Source organism: Carcharodon carcharias, chromosome 1 (genome assembly GCF_017639515.1).
Source record: "Carcharodon carcharias isolate sCarCar2 chromosome 1, sCarCar2.pri, whole genome shotgun sequence".
Classification (NCBI taxonomy): domain Eukaryota; kingdom Metazoa; phylum Chordata; class Chondrichthyes; order Lamniformes; family Lamnidae; genus Carcharodon; species Carcharodon carcharias.
In genome coordinates this window covers 96,733,858-96,756,367 of record NC_054467.1, presented here as the reverse complement: position 1 = coordinate 96,756,367, position 22,510 = coordinate 96,733,858, and the positions used below count along the sequence as shown (strand labels likewise).

General features: G+C 40.0%; 1 protein-coding gene across 1 annotated transcript in view; it reads right to left on the bottom strand.

Annotated features, from left to right (window-relative positions):
• Nucleotides 1-22,510, bottom strand: part of fras1 (Fraser extracellular matrix complex subunit 1) — a 398,900-nt gene that overhangs the window by 239,321 nt on the left and 137,069 nt on the right. Inside the window, exons 19-27 of the mRNA XM_041181003.1 lie at nucleotides 20,793-20,933; nucleotides 17,431-17,574; nucleotides 16,276-16,428; nucleotides 16,012-16,158; nucleotides 13,319-13,465; nucleotides 9,646-9,786; nucleotides 8,404-8,544; nucleotides 5,935-6,075; nucleotides 2,648-2,918 (exon numbers count right to left, since the gene is read on the bottom strand). Of these exons, the coding sequence (XP_041036937.1) occupies nucleotides 2,648-2,918; nucleotides 5,935-6,075; nucleotides 8,404-8,544; nucleotides 9,646-9,786; nucleotides 13,319-13,465; nucleotides 16,012-16,158; nucleotides 16,276-16,428; nucleotides 17,431-17,574; nucleotides 20,793-20,933 (1,426 nt within the window). The remainder of the gene's footprint in view (nucleotides 1-2,647; nucleotides 2,919-5,934; nucleotides 6,076-8,403; nucleotides 8,545-9,645; nucleotides 9,787-13,318; nucleotides 13,466-16,011; nucleotides 16,159-16,275; nucleotides 16,429-17,430; nucleotides 17,575-20,792; nucleotides 20,934-22,510) is intronic.

Genomic DNA, 22,510 nt, shown 5'->3' with positions numbered 1-22,510 from the left:
CCAATGAGAGCCACCCTAGTACCCTTGCTGCCGATCCCCCTACACCCCTCCCCGCCACCCCCTACAAACCACCCCTTCAGAGGGGAGACTTCCACCCCCGGGGGCTTGATTCTAGGGTATTCCATTTCTGGAATTCCTAGTTAAACTGACTTGTGAGCAAAACCTAGGTCATGGAATGAAAGGGCAAGTAGACACTTGGATAAGAAGTTGGCTGAATGACAGGAAACAGAGAGTAGTGATAAAGGGTTGCTTTTCAGATCGGAGGAAAGTTTGTAGTGGAGTTCCTCAGGGCTCAGCTTTGGAACCCTTGCTGTTCCTGATGTATATTAATGACCTAGGCTGTGGTGTGCAGGACATGAATTCAAAATTTGCTAATGATACGAAGATTGGAAATGTTGTCAACTGTGATGAGGATAGTCTTGAACTTCAAAAGGACATAGACATGTTGGTGGATTGGGCAGAAGATGAAATTCAATGCAGTGAAGTGTGAGGTGATTCATTTTGGCAGGAAAAATATGGAGAGACAATGTAAAATAAAGGGAGAGCCTCTAAAGGAGGTGCAGGAACAGAGGGACCTTGATGTATACGTACATAGATCATTGAAGATGGCAAGGCACGTTGAGAGAGCAGTTAATAAAGCATATAGTATCTTAGGCTTTTTTAATAGGATCATTGAGTACAAGAGTAAGGAGGTCATGTTGATCTTGTGTAAGAATTAGTTCGGGTCCATCTGGAGTACTGTATCCAGTTCTGGGCGCCATACTTGAGGAAGGATATGAAGGCATCAGAGAGAGTACGGAGGAGATTCACAAGAATGGTCCCCAGGATGAAGAGCTATTGCTATGAGGATAGATTGGAGAGGTTGAAACTCTTTTCCTTTGAGAAAAGAAGGCTGAGAGGAGACTTGATAGAGGTATTCAAGATCCTGAGAGGTATGGGCATGGTAAATTGTGATAAACTGTTCCCACTCAAGAGAACCTCAAGAACTAGAGGGCACAAATTCAAAATAATTGGCAAAAGGAGTAAATGTGATGTGAGGAATTTTTTTTTCATCCAGGGGGTGTTTGAAGTCTGGAAAAACTTCCTGAAAGGGTGGTGGAGGCAGGTTCGAATGGGGTGTTCAATAGGGAATTGGATTGCTACCTGAAAAGAAAGAACGTGCAAGGTTACGATGAAAAGGCAGGGGAGTGGGACTAGGTGGAATGCTCTTTCCGAGAGCCAGTGCAGGCTCAATGAGCCAAATGGCTTCCTCCTGCGCTGTAAAGATATTGTGATTATGTGCAGACTTCAAAAGTTGTCATTTTCAGTGGATGAATGGCAGTGAGCATTGACAGTAACGCCATCATTACCAGAGCAAAATTCGGACCATTGGGATTTGTAATGAATGAGTATTCTGAAATGATTGTTCCAAAACTTGTCCAAAAACCCTAGAATTACACAGGGAATCTCTTAGCTTCCCATCATAACTCCAGTGGAATTGCCCCCTAAAAAGTAGGAAACATGATACACTTGAGTTATGCCAGGTGTTTGCTGCCTTTTTGTGGGTTCCCTTAGTTTCCTGTTCAAGTCACAGCAGAAAATAGGAGAATTCCTGTGATATTTAAAAATCATTGTACATGGAACATAAACATTTGTTTATCATTTATGAGCCACCTGAATCACTCTTTGCTAATTCAGAAATCCTATATTACATCCACAAAAAGTGCATGGAATGTTGTGAAATGTTTAGTAACTGGGAAATTAGTATTTAATTATTTTGGTTCAAAAATGGTTCCAACCACTGCTGGTTTAATGATTAATGTTTAATAAATGCATCAAAGTCACTGGGTTCCTCAGCCTCATGTTCAACTGGCAGTAATAGTAATGTGGATTCACTGTGAACATTATGACTGGTGTTCAGTGAAGTTCAATGTCACAGGTTCAGTTCAAGTAAAGTTCAGCTGTTCGTAAAATGTCCCATTCGACCATTTCAACAAAATGCTGAGCCTGCCCATTGACAACAGTCATATGTATACTGTGACAGCAAGTTGTATATGAATCTTTCTCTTGTCAGGAGTTTAGTCTTCAAATGTTAGGGCATTAGAGATGCTGAGTGAGCAGATACAGAGTTTATCTATGAGGAAACCTTGTCAATATTGCTGACTAGCATTATTCTTTTATTGCATTTGCCAAGCTGCATATACTGTATCAGCAGATCAGAGTTCACAAACTCTTGGTTTTGACTAACATTGACTTGCTAACCTGAAATCCTCTGACCTCATTTACAATTGTACGCCATATAGTGTTTTCTGGTTTCATACAAATTATTAATGCTGCATTACCAGAACCCCATGACATTGATTATCTTACAAATGTTTTTCCTGAAATTATTTTTGATGCAACTCATTTCTATTACACAGGCAGTGTAATTGGATTCAGCATGCAAATTTAACTCATACTGTATATAACCGCAAGTTTTGGCTTTCAAAGCTAATTTATGAAAGTTAAAAATTCTCTTCAAGCTCTGAATTACATAAAAGCAGTTTGTAAACTAAAACGAAGTGTATTGTTTCAACAGTGTATGCTGGTCTTAGTAAGTTAATACCAGCATCAGAAGGTCAGAATATCAGTCAACATTGAAGAGGTCTGCTTCAGCAAAAATGTTTACCTTGATTTTTCTTTGTCATGAATAAAGAGGATGTTGTGCTTCCTCAGCTCTTGCATGGTGAACGAGTCTCCTTTCCGAAGATGGATCTGCTTCCCTTTTTCCATTTTAATCAGTCTTCCATTGTCAGGGGGGTTGACAATATGGAGAATGAGATTTTCAACTGGTGTGTCAGCATCATAAATGTTCATAAAGGTAGAGTTCAGTACCTGGCTCCCACCGATGTCCACATTTACAGAACCGTTTGCATGAAGGACCGGTGCATAAATATTAACTGTAAAGATAAAAATACTTATTAAGTTTGGTTCACTCAAAGCAATAGGACTGGATGTTCTTTTGCTATACCACCCTGAAATCCGGCAACATTAAGGATGAAAATCAAGAAACATTGGGCAGAGAGGCCTCCCACCTCATTCCTGCTCTGACCTGGACTTTCTTCCCTTGGGCTTCAGGGGTGAAAGCTCTCAGCCACTTTTTCATCACCCTGCCAAATATGAAGGACGACAGGAAAGAGGAACCAGGCAACCTGGTTTATCTCCTTGCCTTCCATCACGGGCACCATCAATGCCAGGGACCACCAGGAGAGGGGTAGTGGTAAATCCTGGGGCAGCTCATTTAGTTGGGAGAGGGCCCGATGGAACCAGTTGCACAGTAAAACTTCCTCCATTGAACTCTAACAAAATCCCTTAATCCTAACACCGGAAGACCAGGTCGACTGCATTGGTACAGTAGTTCTCAAGTATTTTTGTTTGAAGCACCCCTTTTCAAATGGATTAGTAATCTCAGACTCCCCATCTAAATTATAATTCTACTTAATACTCAGAACATGAAAGTATACATGTTAAAAGTATACGTTTTTAAGAAAACAGGTATTTACTTACTTTGAGATGGGCGTGCCTAATTCTCACTACATAACATGCAGTATTTAAATATTTAATAAACTCCCCTCTCTTGACGAAGGTTGAAATCATTTGGCACCCACCACCAGATGTGATATATGCGGGACAACCTAGCGATCTTCATGCTGCTCTCAGCACTATGCCTTGTACACTCCCTTCCTAGGTGAGACAGCTAGCCCGCTCTTTGTGCACATCTGGCAGCTGCATTCTGCTCCCTCCTTTCACACCAAGCCAACCTCCAGCCACCACTCAATTATTCTGCAGACTCTTGGCAACTCTATATGGGTTCACTAACCCCAGTTTCACAGCCACTGCACTTGCATGACATTTGTTTTCTATTTCCCCCAGTCAACCTCAGGCCAGTCCAAGTAACATTACCAATCAGCACCAATAGAAGAGGTTTAGTGCTGAAGGTTCAGCCCAGTGGAAGCTGGAACGAGATTCTGACAGCTCAAACTCATTTTAAATAGCACTCTGATAGTTAGAAAAACCTAGAAGACTTTTATCCCATCAGCCTGGGCTGTATTTAAACCTATGTGTCAGGGGTGAAAGGCCAATTGGTACACTTCTTTCAAAATTTAAAATGTAATTTATATTTACTTTAGTGAAAGCAAAACTGGATATTTTGAAGCATCCCGCAGATTGATATCAATAATGGATTCAATGGCATTCATACATCAGAGGGGCTTGCAATGGGAATTTTAGCAGTTTAATCTTGTGCCAAAACTATCTCTAACAAGGCAACCTCCCACCATCTTATACATGCTACACTGCTTCAAACCGCTTAACTTTAAACTTGCAGTGTAACATCTAGTCCCACTTGCCACCCTGGCTACCTCTGAGATTGACAGTTGTTGGCTCAAGTTCCTTTCCAGGGACGTGAGCACAAAATCTCACCTGACATTATCAGTTATGTTAATGTCACATTTCAGAAGGGACATTAAACTGAGGCCCTGTCTTTTGTTGCAGGTGGATGTAAAATGTCCCATGGCACTATTTCAGAGAAAAGCAAGGGAGTACTCCTCGGTATCTTGGACATATTTATCCCTCAAATAACATTTTTAAACAGATTATTTGGTCATTATCACAGTGCTGGTTTGGGGATCTTCGTCTGCACAAAATGGCTGCTGTTTTTCCTCTATTACAATAGTGAATACAGTTAATTGGCTGTAAAGGCAAGATGTCCTGAGATGGTGAAAGGTGCTATATAAATGGCACTATAATCCTTGTCTGTTTGTTTTGATCTACTTTCTGCTCTGGGTGACTAACTTCAAACACGATTCCATGGATTTCACAATGGAGTCTTGCAGACAAACCAAACACAAGTGTTTTTATGCAAAAGTCATCATTATTATTTGAGAGCTGTCTGTGCGGAAAACTGATCTTCAATTATTCCCCATTTCATCACAAAGTTATTTTACAAAACAGTTCATTGCTTAAAAAAATGCAGTCTTGTGTTCAAAAATGCAGACACTGATTGCATCTAAAACCCAGATATTTCTCTACCTGATGTTTCAGACAAAAGATCTAATCACTATCAGGATTCCTTGATCAAAGCCCTGCTTGATTGTCTTGTATTTTGTCTACTGCATCTGTAATCAGTACCGCAAAACGATTAACTGGTCTAGTTATTTTACTCCATACAGGTAGCTATGTTTTTTTTTTACTGTGAATACAACCAACAGACTCTAGAAACAAGATGAAAGTTACAGGGCCAATTCCTTGGGAGCAGAGTGGAAACTAAGCACAAGAGGCATCATACTACTCCTGATTCAGTGGAAGATGATTTTTGACGCCATGACGACAGCATGCACAGACCTTGATAGCTCTTGAAAATCATTAAAATGCAATTTAATAGACACTACAACAAATGTTTCTTTGCCAGTCCACTCTTTCTGCAGATTGTGTTTGGATGTAATGTTATTTCTGTATTCTTTGCTTGTATAAATAGCTTTTAAAGCTGCTTGTTGCTGAATTTCTGAAATGCAGTTCTTCTTTTTGCTCAGAACTCCAATTGCCAACCTGATCTCTAACATCCTGTTCATCCTGGGCCTTCCATTGGGCCTTGTCAATGTAGCCGAATTGGAGGTAGAACCAGGTTCCATTTGCAACTCAGGCTACAACAGTCATCTCCATGCAACATTAAGCAATACAACTTTTAGTGAAACAGCCCTTGGCAGGAGCTGCTGTACTCTTCAGTTGCTGCCTACTTGTTGCCACAATGTTACTTGCACACCCAGAAAATGCAAAAGCACTTATGGGAATTGTTCAAATGAACTTGGCAGGGTCGTAAGGCCACCCTACTTGAATGGGAGTAAGCAGGAGCGCAGGGATCACAGCTGGATTTCCCTAACCATGGAGTCATCAGACCTGATTTCTAAAGTTTCTTACCTTCACATATTCTCTTGTACACATTACCATAGTAACCTGGACCACAATCAGGAACACAGAGCTCATTCTTCAGGAAGGTGATGCTATTACATAACTTGCACTGCAAGGCGCTGTCGCATTCTAAACACCCAGTAGAACAGGCTACAATTTAAGAGAAAAATGTTTGAGAAATGAAAATGCTGAAACTGAGGAGACCTGCAGCAATAAATGACCAATATTATCAAGGGGATCAAAACATGCAAAGCCAAATAAATCAGTAATGATAGATGTGAATCAGTGGGGATTTTTGGGGCAAACATTAGATAAATCTTTAAGCTATTTATCAATGACTTGGAAAGAGCAAATTATTGAATGTACCACTGCACAAAAAATAGTGTAATGTACTCTACCAAGAAAATTACATTATTGTCCTATTATTCTATGCACCAAGCCACGGTGTCCAGTTCATGGATTTAGTCACGAACACAAAGAGTCAATTGATCTACTGCTTGCTTTGCTTTAGTAAGATAATTGTTTTCATCTATAAAATAATTACCAGGTAATCAACATCTTCTCAGGGTTCTAATTATTCAAACACAAAACAATCAACTCCTGGAGGCACCTAAGCTATGAGATGTGTATAATTGTTTCTTAAAGGGAAGGGAACTTATGTTTCAACAATCTGTGAGTGTTTTTCCAGGTTGTAACTAGTCGGGGAAATACAGACAAAAAACATTTAATGAAGTGCCACACAAGGGGTTATCACACAACATTACAACTCATGGGATTGCGGTAGCATTTAAGCATGATTTGGCAATTGGTTAAGGAGCAAAAAACAGAGGGCAGGAATAAATGGATCATTTTCAGATTGGCAGGCTGTAACTTGTAGTTTTCAGTGAAGATCAGTATTTCTGCCTCCATGTTTATAATCTATATTACTGATTTAGGTAAGGGGACTGGCTGACGATACAAAGTTAGGTGAGAAAATAAGATATGAGGAGGACATAACAAGGTTGCAAAGGGATATAGACAGGTTCAGTGAGTAGGCAAGAACATGACAAATGGAATGCAATGTGGCTAAGTATGAAAGTATCCAGTCCGATAGGGAAATAGAAAAGCTGAAAATTTTTGAAATGGTGACAAACTGGGAAATGTTGGCATTCAGAGGGACCTGCATGTCCTTGTACACAAATCACATGAAGTTAACGTGCAGGTACAATAAACAATTAGGAAGGCAAGTGGTATGCTAGCCTTTATTGCAACTGGATTTAAGTATACCAGAGTAAAGGAGTCTTACTACAATTATTTAGTGGCATAATAAAGCCACACCTGGACTAATGTGTACAGTTTTAGTCTCCTTAACTAAGAAAGGAGAGGGAGTGTGACAAAGGTTCACTAAACTGACTCTTGGGATGATAAGACTGTTCTATGAGGAGAGATTGAATAGACTGAGCCTATAGTCTTTAGAAGAACAGGTGATCCAATTGAAACTTGTAGGAGATTTAATTCTCAAGGGGCTTAGAAACCATAGAAAAGTTACGGCGCAGAAAGAGGCCAGTCAGTTCATCATGTCTGTGCTGGCCAGAAAAAGATGAAAAAGAAACAAGCCACTCATTTTAATTCCACTTTCCAGCACCTGGTCAGTAGCCTTGCAGGTTACAACGCTTCAGATGCAGATCCAAGTACCTGTTAAATGAGTTGAGCATTTCAGCTTCAACAATCGATTTAGGCAGTGAATTCCAGATGCCCACCACCTCTGGGTGACATGTTAAACACTGGAAGGATGTTTCCCTTGGCTGGGGAGTCTTGGACAAAGGGTCAGAATCACAGAATAAGAGTTTGGCTATTTAGCACTGAGATGAAGAGAAATTTCTTTACTCAAAGGGTTGTGAATCTGATTGGAATTCTCCAGCCCCAGAAAGCTGTGGATGGTCAGTCATTGAACATATTTAAGACACAGATCAATAGATTTTTGGGTACTAAGGGAATTAAAGGATGTGGGGATAGTGCAGAAAGATGAAGTTGAGGTAGATGATTAACCACAATCTCACGTAATGCCGACAGGCTCGAAATGCTGAATGGTCTATCCCTGCTCCTATTTCTTATGTTTCATTACGTGGCTGCCTGACACCTTTTCATCATTCTGATATTTACCTTTCCCTTGTGCTGAGGCTAATTGTAGAATCACCAGTAAGATAGCTAACCAACACAGACCATGAGCCTTAAAATCTACTGGACCCATACAATTCTGTTTCAATATAATATAAAAGTAAAACACTGCGGATGTTAGAAATCTGAAACAAAAACAGTAAGTTAAGGTTTCGAGTCCCTTTGACTCTTCTTCAGAGCACTGGACAACAGAGTTAAAAACTGAGAAACCTTTGGATCTAAAATTATGTTTTCACATATACCACTACAAGTATGCGAACAGACTCTGCATGGAATAAATTATTGCTCATTTATTTTAAAGAAAAAGGCATTAAATCTTACCTATGCATTTTTGTTGACTGTGATTGGAGTTATATCTTTTCCCACAGTCACGAACACACTGTGTTTCTAACAGTAGGAAAGGTGTCTTGCATTGGCTACACACACCGAGTCCACTACACTTCGAACAACGTTCATTACATCCTCCAGAATGAATAATTAAAACAGTATTTATTAAATTTCAAATAAATGTGGTTTCATTTCCTAAGTACAAAGTTTTTATTAAATTCTTCACAAATGTTGATGACAATTGGAATAGTGAAAATGTTTTGGAAATGTGAGTAGAAAGCAGAATCTGCTAAATCTATCATGTACAGAAGGAATGCTGTTGGAAATCTCAACAACTTTAATTTTCTTTAAGATGAATGTTTACGATTTTGGGGAGGAATTTTTACACAAAAACTGAGTGGATATGGGTCAGGTGGGAAATTAAAGTGTTAAAAATCTGAATCCTTTCCCCAGGTTGCCTATTTCTGATTTTAACAAAAGCAGGATAATGGGGATGCAGCCAAACCAGTCCAGTGAGGGAGGTTGGCATTTTAATCTTTATAACCAAGCTGCATGCCTCATTGCTTTTCCCCATTTGAAATTTAACACAAGCCTTGGGAAACCTCCTCCCGAGTTTCTGGTCCCATCTCGCACCCCACCCATTCCCCCAATGGCCTCCAAACCCTTCTGAGGCCTCCAGTCCCACCTCCCAGATCTCTGACCACATAACCCCAAGGACTCCAATCCAGTCCCCCATCCAAGCCTCTGATTTTCCCCATCCTCCATATCTCTCCCACAGAGGCCTTGAAGCCCCCTCCCAAGCCTTCAAACCCCTGCCCCCATCCATGGCTCTTATCACCCCCTCAGGTTTTCAACCTCACCCCCAAATTAAAACTTACATACTACACATTACGGGAAAGTGGACTTTCTGTCAGATCTGCTGAATAGCTACGAATACTAAATAATTACACAATTGAAAGATTTTCAGACCAAAACTGTGTGACAACAAACTTTTGTTTATAAATGGTTATCACTGCACAAGGTGTATTCAATTTTATTTGCCAGCCATGATGAAGGCAAGAGGGTTTGAGGAACTGATTCCTGATGGTATATGCCTACAACCTAAGCAAATAATAAATCAGTATGTGCAATCAGTTACAAAAGGATAAGCAACGTTATTTTGGATCAGAATCTTTTCTGCTCCTGTCCCTTCATACATCCAAACGTAACATACTGCAGAAACTGTAGTGAACTCACGTATGCATTCTTCCTCCACTTTGTAGAATCCTGCTGCACACTGTTCTACACAGGAGCCCTCTTGCAATACATAACCATCCATGCACTGCAGGCAGTCAGTTTTTAGTGGCCCCTTGCAAGCATTGCAGCTCCAGTCACACTCTATCAAAAGAAAAGTGTTGTTAACTTCTTTAAAGATTGCGGATTGACATATAATATTTAGGGTCAGAAACCTACTGCAAGAAAAGGGTGCCAATCTTGATGACAATACAGATAACACCGTTGATTACAGAGGTAGATATGTTTCCTGGCTGCTAGCTAAGCTGCTCAGGTGACCCAGATATGCCAGGACAATAAATTTGCCCTTACAAGCCAGTCAATGTAGAAAGTATGATGGTTTTTTTTAGCAAAACAATAAATCACAATTAGAAAAAAAACTTCCAATGATCCTTCTAGTTGCTGGAAAAACACCCTGCTATATGTAAACAGTAATTTCCACAGTATCAGGACAGTAAGCCAATAATGAAGGACCATTTCAATGTAATATTTTGCAATATAATAGGGCAATAATTAAAATAATTACAAGAGATGGTTTCGCAACCGGCATATCTCAGGCAAATCTATATTTTCCTCTGCTTGCACAAGCACCCAGATTGACTTCTCAAGGAATCAATCAAAAGTCTGCAGTGTTTGTATATACTTCAGCCATGAAGGCCACTGAAATTCAACTATTCTGGCAATGAAGATATACAGCACCATGGTAGCTTCACTCAGCTCTGAAAGAGGTGGTCAAATATGCGTACAAATGCTCCAACATATAAATGCACTGCCATGTGGTATTCAGCCACACAGACCATACAAGTCCCCAGTTCAATTGGTGTCTGTGGAGTCAGCTGATCTCAGTTGCAATGGCAGTAGAGGCAATACAATTGACCTGAGAGAGAGAAAACACAGCCAGGATTCCTGTTCCTTATTTCTGTCTAATCACAGTGTTGGAAAATGGGAATATATAAACAACAGGTGAGGACACCACTGGACTTGACAGTGGTATCTCACCCTCATCAAAAAGTCCGTTAAGACTCACTGAAAAATGAGCATTTTGAGAAGGTGCTGATGAGTTCTTAGTGCCCACCGCCTCAAGTGAAGAAATAAGAGTAAAGCAGAGGAAACTTAAACAAGAAATTACAAGTGAATTTCTATAAGGTTTCTCCTGATTGTCCACGGTAATTTTGACAGGGGAGCTGCAGAAATCCTGCACAAATAATGCAAATGCTGCTCATGTTGTTTTTCAGGGTTTCTACGGTCCTTCAAACAAAGCTAATGGGAGAATCCCTGGAGAAATTCACTGCCACTCTGTATAGTGTCAGACTGCTTCTAAATTTAAACTGACTCCATTAAATTGAGCTTAATAAATCATGCTCCTGGCAGGAAGCTTGGGCTACCATGAGAGGGGATTTTCAAGATGGCCTTCATATCTGTAATAAAGTGGATATGAAATCCAAACACCCAAGAGGGTGAATTTTAATGCCAGTTTGATACTGGCATGAAAGATTTCAAATGAGTCACGTGTTCCATCCAATCAATTTTTAAGACTGTACAAGCTGCTATTGAGCAGCTGGTAGAAGTGGTGGAATAAGAGGGTGATATATGAAGCAAAGCCAAGGGCTCATTTGGTTTTCAAAGTATTTTTAAACATAACGATCCAAGGAGATTCAGGTGTGCAGTATAAGATGGATAAATCAACGTGGTTGAAAGTCACTGCCTGCACACAGAAGAAACTTGAAAATATGATAGTGGAAATGTCTGGAGACATCCCTATGCTGTAACTAACTCAGGTCAGTTCATTTGAAATGCCGCATTCTTCATCTGCCATTTCCACTATGAGTTTTGTTCTAAGCTAACTAACTATGGAAAAATTTCCAGCCTGCAAATGGTGGGATAAGTATTCAAGTTTCAGCCTGAGATTATGTACGACTTTGGATTTGTGAAAACAAACAAATAAAAAATGAGGAAAGATCAATAACAAAGACATTGGAGGTAAAAGAAAAAGCAACCAAACAATAAATAATTAATGAACACAACAATATATTCAGAGTCATGTCATCAAACATCAGTTATCAGATGCCTTACTCACATCACCAAAATAACATCACCGTGCAAATCGGAGATGCAATTATATTTCAGATACTCAAGGTTAAATTCTGATGTGAATGTTTTCACTAACCTTAAAGAACATTACGTTTATTATGGGGTCAATATAAATATTAATTTCTCAATCAAACAACCTATGTCACTGTGCCATAACTCATCTCATTGAGGGGGGCAACACACAAACTACATGCTACCTGTTCATCAACATAATTGTAGCTTGAGGCAGTGCAAAATGTATTGCTGACTGGCTGCATACTTAACAGGGTGTCTGTCTGTGTGCATGGCTCACATGACTTACAGCTAGGCCATGTGTTTTAAAGCCAGCCTGCCCCTCTTAAAAGGGAATTTGCACTCAAGCTAAATCAGCTACTGAAATAGTCTCAGGAAGACTTTTATGGATGGAAGAAGATTGGTAATGGAGCAGCAGGCCAGAGAAAGGGCTCCCAGATTTTTTGATGCAGTGTTGGAAGCCTTCGTGATGGTGGTGGAGAGGAGAGAGATGATGTTTCCAGATGGCCAGGAGGCTCTCATGGTACACACTGCATATGGAATGGGAGTATGTGGACACGGATGTTGGTTCTCATAGTTTGGTCCCAAAGATCTACATGCAGTGGCAGACAATGTTCGATGGTCTCACAGCTATGGTCAATGTAAGTGAATGATCTTCAAATGGCATCACCTATCCACTGCACCACCCTCTCGTGCTGCTCAATGAACTACAGGGGACTGTAGTACATTTTGTTCTACTGGAACAGTGCTATAAAGCCAAATTATGTGGCCGTGGATTTCAGATATTCTGAAGAAACTAATCCCTGTGGCCTGCCACAACAAACTTCAAACCTGTAAGTAATATACTGTTGTTTTAACCTTTCCTGATTAGTAACTCCAGTCAAAATCAAAAATAATTTCACCAAGCCATTTCTAGTAGTGTTACTCTTAAATCAAAGGCAGCATTTATCTGCAATTTAAGTACCAATAGATTTAGCAGCCAACAATTTAATTTCTTTGTACACCTCTCCTGTATTTAGCTGAAGAGATTTCCATAATCTTACTGCCACAATCCACTGCTGTGCTTTGTGTAAGATAAGCAGTCTGTATTCTAAATCACCAGGGCACTCCAAGAAAATCAGGAATGGTATTTCACAAAGCCTGAAGATATTTTGAAAAGACTGAGTTGCCTGGAACCCCAGCTGACAATTTGTCCACATAGCGATGTTCACACTTCAATGTTCAACATTGTATTTTTTGAAACTCAAGTACATTTTTCAAATTGTTTGTGACAGGAATCATTAAATGTTACAAAATATAGCTATATGCAGCTTTATATTTAGAGATTTTTTTCTTGAATCCCTCCTATTCACAATAGTACATCAGAACACTCAGCATGAAGTTAACTAACTTCTCGCATAATCAAAATAGGCATAAGTGCACCACCAATATGTTTTGATGAATAAGTATTTGCAGGCTTTTAAAGTAAGCCAAACTAATAAAAAAAAAGGAAACTCCAAACTGGGAGAGAAACTGTAATATCTGCCTGTCTTACCACGGCAAGTTCCTGTCGAGTAGTCAATGTAGTACTGCTGGGCACAGGCCTCATATTGACATTCCCCAAAGAGCAAAACTTTGGTGGGGTCTTTACAGGACAAGCAGACTGTATTGGACTCACAGGTCAAACACTGGTTACTGCATGCTAGGAGATAAAAAACAAATAATCTGAAAAGTTTTTCCCCCTATAAACAGACTATAATATCATGGAATTCATCTTACATGAAAATGAATCAGTTTCTAAAATGCCTTAGATTAACCTTAACCCTGTTATTTGATTAATAACTTTCATTTGTCACATGGCTGTTAATTTATGCTTGCAAATATTAAAAACAAATCCTATATAGACAGCAGGAGAACTGGCATTCGACTAAATGAATGATTAAGCTTTAACAGGAAGATGATTACAAAAAGCATGAACTATTACCAATAGTGACGGACTCCAAAATGGAAGCCAAAGTGTGCTGCACTTAGATCAAAATGGACATTAATGCTTTCACTGAGTTAGAAAGAAGTCTAAATGTTTTGGAACTCTGCAATGCCAGAATTATTTCACTGGTGGCAATGCAAATGAAAACAATGTTAGCTATCAGAAATCTGAACCATTACATAAAGTGGCACTTCATTCGCCAGTGCGGCATATCATGACAGACCAAATGGCCTCTTACTGTGCTGTAACCATTCAATGATTTAAAATTGACACAGTTAAAGTACTAAATACATCAACAATATTTTGTTGATTAGCTAACATTCTGAACAGGTTATAAAGGGGAATAGCCTCTTCAATTTGAGTTTTGGCTCATTTACAATACTGCGGCATTAAAATCACAAACGTACACCAAAGACATTCAAACCGGGGTCCCTAAAAACATGGAGGTTAAATGCTTAGATCTCAGGGTATTTACAAATCAACACATTTCTCTTGTTCTGTGATTGCTTTCTGTATTTGTTGGCTTACTGGCATCATATTTTTGTTGTAGGAATACTAATAGAGCACAAATTAGCATTGTTATTCGGAAGTCAGGGAAGGGTTTTCTCGGAGTGTGTCGATATTTACAGGCATCGCACAAGAGTTTATCAATATGCTACAATTGACCACAATACCTTAAGGCAGGGGAATATTTGCCACAGTTGCTGCTGTTGATTTTTATCCAGCAGTTTCTGTTAAAAATATACATGTGTAGACATCAGGTCAGTAAATAATCAGACCCAGCTGTTATAGCTCTCAGTAAACTAGCCTGGAGTATTGCCAGATGATATAAAGTACCAAGACATACACACATGAAAACATGCCAGGCATAAGTGTCCAGCTGGCACCCACAGAGCCATGCCCTACCAAGCGTCAACACTCAGAAAAAGAGAGAAAATCAGCAAAAAACTCAAGAATTTTGTTGGAAATTGGCCTTAGCATCCCTGAATTTAAAGCAGAAAATCAACAAACAGTTCTCATTTCTGGCTGTTATCCATCAGTGCCTGCTTTAAAATGTATAGAGTAGATTTTCCTGCCCCAGTACTGGACAGAACCACCTAGTCAAAGTGCACTGCTCCTCCAAGTCCAGGAACTTTAAAATTTCCTGTCCCTGACCAATAACATAGTTATCATTGTTCTGCAACACAGGGCCTGAGGGCACTGTGTTGCAGAAGGGACAGAAAAGTTAATTGACAGGCCTCAGAGATCAGCAGCCAGAAGAGCTTGATTACCTTTAGACATTCAATGGAGGGGATTCAAGATTAAAACCAATCACTGACCATTCTTTCTTACGTGAATCCCCAGACTTCTGCAGACTCTCTGATTGGTGGAAATCTGGGGACAGACCACAGTGTTCTGAGGTGCCTAGTGAGCAATTCTTAGGAAAACGTGATGGGAGACCATAATTGCCTCCTTCTGCCTCATTTGTGATGGTGAAATGGGCCTATGCCTTCTGTAGCCCCAAGTGTAACTCTGCAACTGCAGAAATCCTGGCACTACATAGAATGCATGAAGGCTCTGCAAAGTAGCCCTGGTCACTTTTTCGTGACACGTGCAACTGGGGAGATAGATGTTCCCTGGAAATAAAGGCCAATAAATAATCGCTTAAGTATAGAAGTCAGCTGAAAATAGAGTATGACTTGACTATGATGCCTTCCATGCTCAACTTACATTGCCTATGCAAATGCCTGAAGCTAAAAATTGCCATTTAACAGCAGTACTGGAGACTCCTGATACTTGAGGCTGTTCACTAGCATAAATCAACATCTTTCAGAAAGAGGGGCCAGAAAATCCCAACCAGGAGGGCAAGAGAAGAGACATCAGTGGAAGAGTAAAATTTCAACTGGAATGGTTATTACTAGTAATATGCAAAAATGCTAGCATTTATCTACATTAGTAATTCAGATATGAGACCGGGAATTTAAAAAAATCTTATAAATGGTCTATACATTTGCATAGTGTAGTTTTTGCTTTCACATTATGTAAGGAAAGCACCTGTTTAATTCAAAGCACTGTCCAAGATCAGTGTCTGCACATCACATAAGTAGTACTTTTTTAACTATAATTCCAACACAGATCCCAAGAGTCAAATTTTCAATATGCGATACTAGTAGCCGAGGTGCTTTACTGCAAGTGTGAAGTTGAAATGACATGTGAAGTATAAATTCCATTAGTCAGCAAGTGTAGCAATGTAATAGTTGCAGCAGTCCAGAGATACATACGCTGACAGATCTGTTTGTCGTCACTGTAGAAAGCTGGGGGACAAGCAGTAATGCACTTGCCAGAATGGGCCAGAACCAAGTCAGCTGCACAAGCAGTGCAACCATAAGCTCCTTCAGTACTGCAAGTTTTACATGATGAATGACATCCTGGAATAAGCAAAAGAAGACATGAGTATATCAGCATGTTTATTCCAATTAACATAAGAATACTAAAAAAACTATGGAAACCTATTTCATAGTATTTTTCCCTGCCCAATTGCTTACTTTTGCAAGTGCCTCTGCTCATGAAGTATCCTGTGGGACAATGAGAAACACAATGGTCTCCGAGCAACATCTCACGGAGATCCTTGCAGTACAGACAGACACTACCTGTATCTTTAAGGTCAGCTACACAGTGCTTACACTGAGGTTGGCAATCTGAAACAAAACGCAAAAAATAATATTGGTTTTGGTTGGTAACAATAAACGATCAGCCTAAAGCAATTGATAATAACGTAAACATTGATTCTTTCATTGTTAAACTCCAGTTTAATCACACAATTATAAACACAGGCTCTGAGACTCTGCTGGAGGATTTTAAGGGGTTGGATATCCCATTAATATGCCCCTTACCCAGACAACTTTCTCAAAGCAGTTGCATTTACATATCAGATGGTTTAGGTTTGCCTTAGTATTTTACCACAATGCAAGTGGACAGGCAATGCATCAGATATTTTTTAAATGAATATTTGCTGAACTAATCGGTTTTCGCATTGTTATTAGTTCCACTTCGAGCAGCTGAAGTTGGAAAGCACTTTTAAATTTGAAATTCATTGCCTATTTTTTTTCATGCTTCTATAGATTTTTTTCAAATCATTACTGTGATTTTGTAAAACAAAGTAATCAAATCTGGATCAAATTATGTCATTGTGCACCTGATTCCAAGCTTACAGGTCAAGATAAAATAGTATTAGTATGTCCAACAAAGAAGGTACAGGCAGCAAGAATTCTATATTATTCTTCTTCTCGTCCACTGGGAACAACATTTATCTTCTTCCCCTTATAACCTGCTCCAGGGATGCCTCAGAGAACTGGGGGTCAACCTTCTCACATTGAGATTACATCAGCAGATTTACGGTCCCTCTCCTGACAACTGTAGAGTGGATCCACTCTGATCCTGTAGAGTTCTAATCCTGGTCTTAAAGGCATTGTGGGAAAGAAATGTTCTGCCCCAATCCTCGTTGAAAAAGCTAACCGCTGCTTGGCTTCAATCAGACATTTTTTTTGTTAGGTTCTGTTTCACAAAAATGGCTTTACATTCATTTCCAGTTGCAAGAAAAATGTTGGAAAAGCCGAAAGCAGTACACAACAGGTTTCTGTTTTGCTTCTTAATCAATGAAAGTTTTCTAATCATGGTGCACAATTAAACTGCTCACTTACCAACACAGTATCCAACTTGGTTCAGGTATTGCCCCTCTTTGCAGCTGATTCTGCAGTATCCATTCAGCAATGTAACATGAGGGTGACATGCCAAACAGTCAGAGTCTGAAGGGCCATCACACTGCTTGCAGAAAGGATGACATGCTGGAAAGGAAGGGAAAATTTAAGACAGTTTAATTATTAAGTGTATTGGGAAGTTTTATTATAATGAAGGTGCTATGCAAATAAATGCATGATGTTGATGATTTTGAAAATGAAATCTCAGTAGGATTGTTATTTTCTGACCATGATTTAACCCCTACACCTGTGCAAAAGCATTCAAATTTGCACAAAATATACTTTGGATCTGATATACTGCATTTATTTGCCTTCCTTCATTTATTTATTCAATAGCGTTGTTTACCAGTTTGTGGAATGGATAACATAACAGAAATCCCAAAGTGCTAATTATTGTTCACCAATTAGAAGTGAAAGACAAACAAACCTTTAAAAACAAGTACAGCTTTTGATACACACCCAGTGAATTAATAAATGCACAGCATGTTGTGTCAGCGGAAATTCTGTTTGCACTGAACTGACAGTTATTTCAACGAGGACCACATTAATGAATTTTTTTGGTCATCTAATTTGTCTTCATTAATGCCCATCACAAGATACTGATTTATGTTGGGGTAAATACAGATGGCAATTCCTCTGGGCATTGGGCCGAATATTAACTTTTGGACCCACTTGCAGGAGGGGAGGCCAGCAGTGGTTCAGGAACCCAAATGTTTGTGCAGTGGTGTTTGCCGCAGTTCTTCAGCTCAGCCATGGTATTAGCACCCCACTTCTCGGTTTCCTAACAAATCAGGCATGATAACAACCTGCACCTTGACTGCTCAAGCCTCAGTATTTAAAGGGACCCCAGCAAGAATCAAAATGGATTCATTCTACGATTGTCAAGAGAGAGACAGCAACCCCATTGAAATAATCTCAATGTGGGAACCTCCAAGGCATCCCTAAAGCAGCTGTAAGTGCCCAAAAATAAATATTGTTCCTAGAGGTTTGGAATAAGAAGCCAGCCTCTGGGACACAGCATGCGGGACTGTAGGCGGTTGAGGTGAACAGTAGAAGTTTTGGTACGGATACAGTGTTCAAAGGGGTTACAGGAAAGATGAGTGGTATGCCACATTCAAATGCCAATCCTCCCACTATAACTTACCCAACTTTCTCCTACACAGCACTCCTCAGACCAACATCTTGCAGCTCCACTTATTCCTCTCTCATGAGATATATCCTCACATCCCCAACTGAACAGCCCACCAATGATGCAAACACTCATCCCTCACAGTCACCCTCCACAAATGTTATCATTCCATCTTCTCAACACATTCCATTTCTTACACTTTTAGATCTATTTCTTCCTTTCCTTTTTGGAGAAGAGAGTGTAGAACACCAGGGAGAGGCAGTGAACTGAGGACAGCCCTGCAGTCATCAAGATCACTGCACTGAAGTTCAGCAGAGTGTCAGAGTACAAGACCATGGAGGCTTCCAGGTACACTCACGACCCTTACAATTCTTTCCTTTATCCTTTCATGGGATATGGAGGTTGCTGACAAGCGCAGCATTTGTTGTCCATCCCTAATTACCCTCAAACTGGGTGGCTTTCTAGGCCATTTAGAGTCAACCACATTACTGTGCGCCCGGAGTCACATGTAGACCAGAGTGGGTAAGGATGGCAGGTTTCCTTCCCTGAAGGACATTAGTGAATCAGTTGGGTTTTTCCAACAATCAATGATAGTTTCATGTTCACCATTACTGAGACTAGCTTTATAATTTCCGATTCATTAATTGAATTTAAATTCCACCAGCTGCCATTGTAGTATTTGAACACATGTTCCCAGAGCGTTAGCCTGGGCCTCTAGATTACCAGTGCAGTGGCATTGCTACCCTGGCTGAGTTATAGGCAGGCTGCTCATTTCCTGACTTGGCTGCTCAGTTGCTTAAGGCTAACACAAATCAAATCTTGAAAATTTCAATTGATCTAACACCCATAATGTGTTGGCAAGAGAGTTTCAGATTACCACCACCCTTTGTATGAAAAAATGCTTCTTGATTTGCCTCAGCTCCAGTTTTAAAACTATGTCTCCTTGTTCTCTATTCCCCCATTAGAGAAAGGAGATTTTCTTTGTATACCCTATGAAATTCCTTTATCATTTTAAGTACCTCAATGAGATCACGCCTTAACCATCAAACTCAAGAGGTTACAAACAATATTTATGCACATTAGTCTAATAAAGCAACCCTACCTGTCCTGGTGTAATTCTGGTGAATGCCTCCTCAAAGCCTTTCAAGGCCAATATATCTTTCCTAAGGTTCAGTGCCAAAAGTAAATGTAATGCTCCAGATGGGATGCAATTTATGATGTGTACTATGGAAAGCATTAATTCCTAACTTCTGTGTTCCAACCCCTTAAGGTAAAAACCAACATTTCATCAGTCATTTTATTTATTTTTTGTACCCCTGCAATAGCCTTCAATGATTTGTGTACACAGACACCTAAATTACTTTCCTTCACCAGAGTTCTTTTAGCAAAAATCTTTGATTTGAATTTCTTGGATCCAAAATGGATAACTTCACACGAACTTCATTTGCCATAAGTTTGCACACAGTCTTGCTATGTCCTTTTGCAATTCCTGCTCCTATCTATAAAATTTACTGTGCCTTCTAGCTTAGTGCCCTATGCAAACATGAATATACAATTCTCTATTACTTAATCTAAGGACAGAATCTTCTGTTCGGTGACCGGCAGCGGCGGCGGCGGCGGGGCGGGGGGGGGTGGTGGTGGGGGGGGCCTGCCCTAAGTCATTTGCTGAAAAGCTGAAGCCTTAGTACAGATCCCTGGTCAATGCCACTTGTCACATTCTGTCAAATACAAAACATTCCAAATGTGTTCCCTCCCATCTTGCAACCAATTACCAAGCCATGGCACATGTCACCTCCAACTCCATAAACTTTTCTTTTGCTAGTAATTCTTGTGTTGAAATTTATCAAATGCCTTCTGGAAGTCCATATAGACAACACCCTTAGGCATTCCCCTGTCCACCATGCTAGCGATCTCATCAATTTTTCAACTAGATTAGTCAGACATGAACAACCCTTCATTAATCTTTGCTAACTGTCTTTGATCAACTCATATTTTGTTCAAACAAAACAAAATGGTTATCGTGAATTACAGGATTCACTATTCTTGAACTGACAATTTAAAAATCAAGAGTATATCTATCAATGTGAAAGACTGACTGCTGTAAAATACACAAGAGATACATGAAATTAGAAACTGAAATATTTAAATAATGGCAATGCAAAAGAAGCAGACGTACAATAGCAGACATTGTCTTGACTGTAGAATCCTTCAGGACATGTATGCAGACACTTGCTTTCATAGAGGGCTCTTGGTGGAGAGCAGGCTGTGCAATTCTGAGGACTGCTCGCTGTGCAGCTTGTGCAGGTGGAGTGGCACTCTGTATGCAAAGATATCAGAAGACACATGCAAAACAGTCATTAATATTTAGTACTCCACTTCCTTAGTTACCTTTAAGTAAGTTGCGATTTTATGAGATGTAACAAAAAATAATTCTACTTTATTCAGATCCAGTGATGCTACAAACAACTTACCAATGTTTTAAAACAAACACAGAATTACCTGGAAAAACTCAGCAGGTCTGGCAGCATCAGCGGAGAAGAGCAAAGTTGACGTTTCGAGTCCTCACGACCCTTCAACATCAACTTTGCTCTTCTCCACCAATGCTGCCAGACCTGCTGAGTTTTTCCAGATAATTCTGTTTTTGTTTTGGATTTCCAGCATCCGCAGTTTTTTGTTTTTACCAATGTTTTAACTGGAAAATCAACATCTCCATATATTCCTAATTCATGGAGAAATTAGTTTGCTCCACAACTGATCATAAATAACCTCTAAATTTTACATGCTGCAGTCAAACTTGGTTGACATATTTATAGGTGTATTTCTGATGTGTACTAGAAGTATGATTTGCAATGGTCAATAAAATACAACATCTTTGGCTGGATGTTACACTCCCCTACTGGCGGGTTTGGAGGCGTGGGTTTGTAAAATCCAGCAGATGGCTTTCCCGCTGCCTGCCATTGATCTGTCTGAAATTTTATGGGGGGACAGGGCAATTAAAGGCCACTTTAGCACCTGATCTTGCTGCTGTCAGTATTTTACCCACAGCAGCGGGGAGGCCCACACCATGCAAGACGTCTGGCAGCTTTAGCGCCACTGGCTGTTGTCGGGCAAGTGTGGGATGGGGAGGAAGATCTTCCTTTCTGAGTCCCCTCACTAGGTCATTCCCCCACTTTAACCCTCTCCTGGCCTCCTGAACTCAGCCCCTCAACCCCCACCAACCCCTAACCGAGATCCCCAAGCCCAGACTTAGCTATGCTCCTCTGCATGGTGGTATTGCTTGTAATGGCCACCGCACCGGTCTGGTGCTGCCAGGACAACAGAGCAGCTGACCATCTGATTGGCCGACAGGCCTTTAAGGCGACAGAATAGTGGATGTTGCACCTTAAAGCAATTAACGTTGCTCCCAGTGTTGAACTGTTGCAGAGCAGCCATTCGGATTGTGAGCCAGTTCCCGCCTCCGGCTTTTTAGCCAGTGGATGAGGACCACGGGGCCTCGTAAAATTCAGCCCCTTGTCGGTTATCACAGCAAACTTTAAAATACTTTATTTTTCATAAGCAATTAACTCAGGATGAACAAAGTTTGATAATCATATGTTTTATCATCCTCATGCTCCATAGCCCATTGTGACAACAGAACTGTCAAGAACCAACAGCAAAAACAACAGAAAACAAATGGAACATGTTAACAAAATTGCACCATGGCATGGAGCTCTGAAGTATGGATGTATTGTAACCTATAATCAATTCATCAAGATTAATGGACAGGAAATAACAAAAAGCCTATGTCCAAAATCCCAGTACCTGATTGTGGTGCATGAGACTGCCCAATGGGACCATAGTTTCATAAAATTTTGCGAAAAAGAATTAAAGAAATATTCAGAATCCATGGCCAGA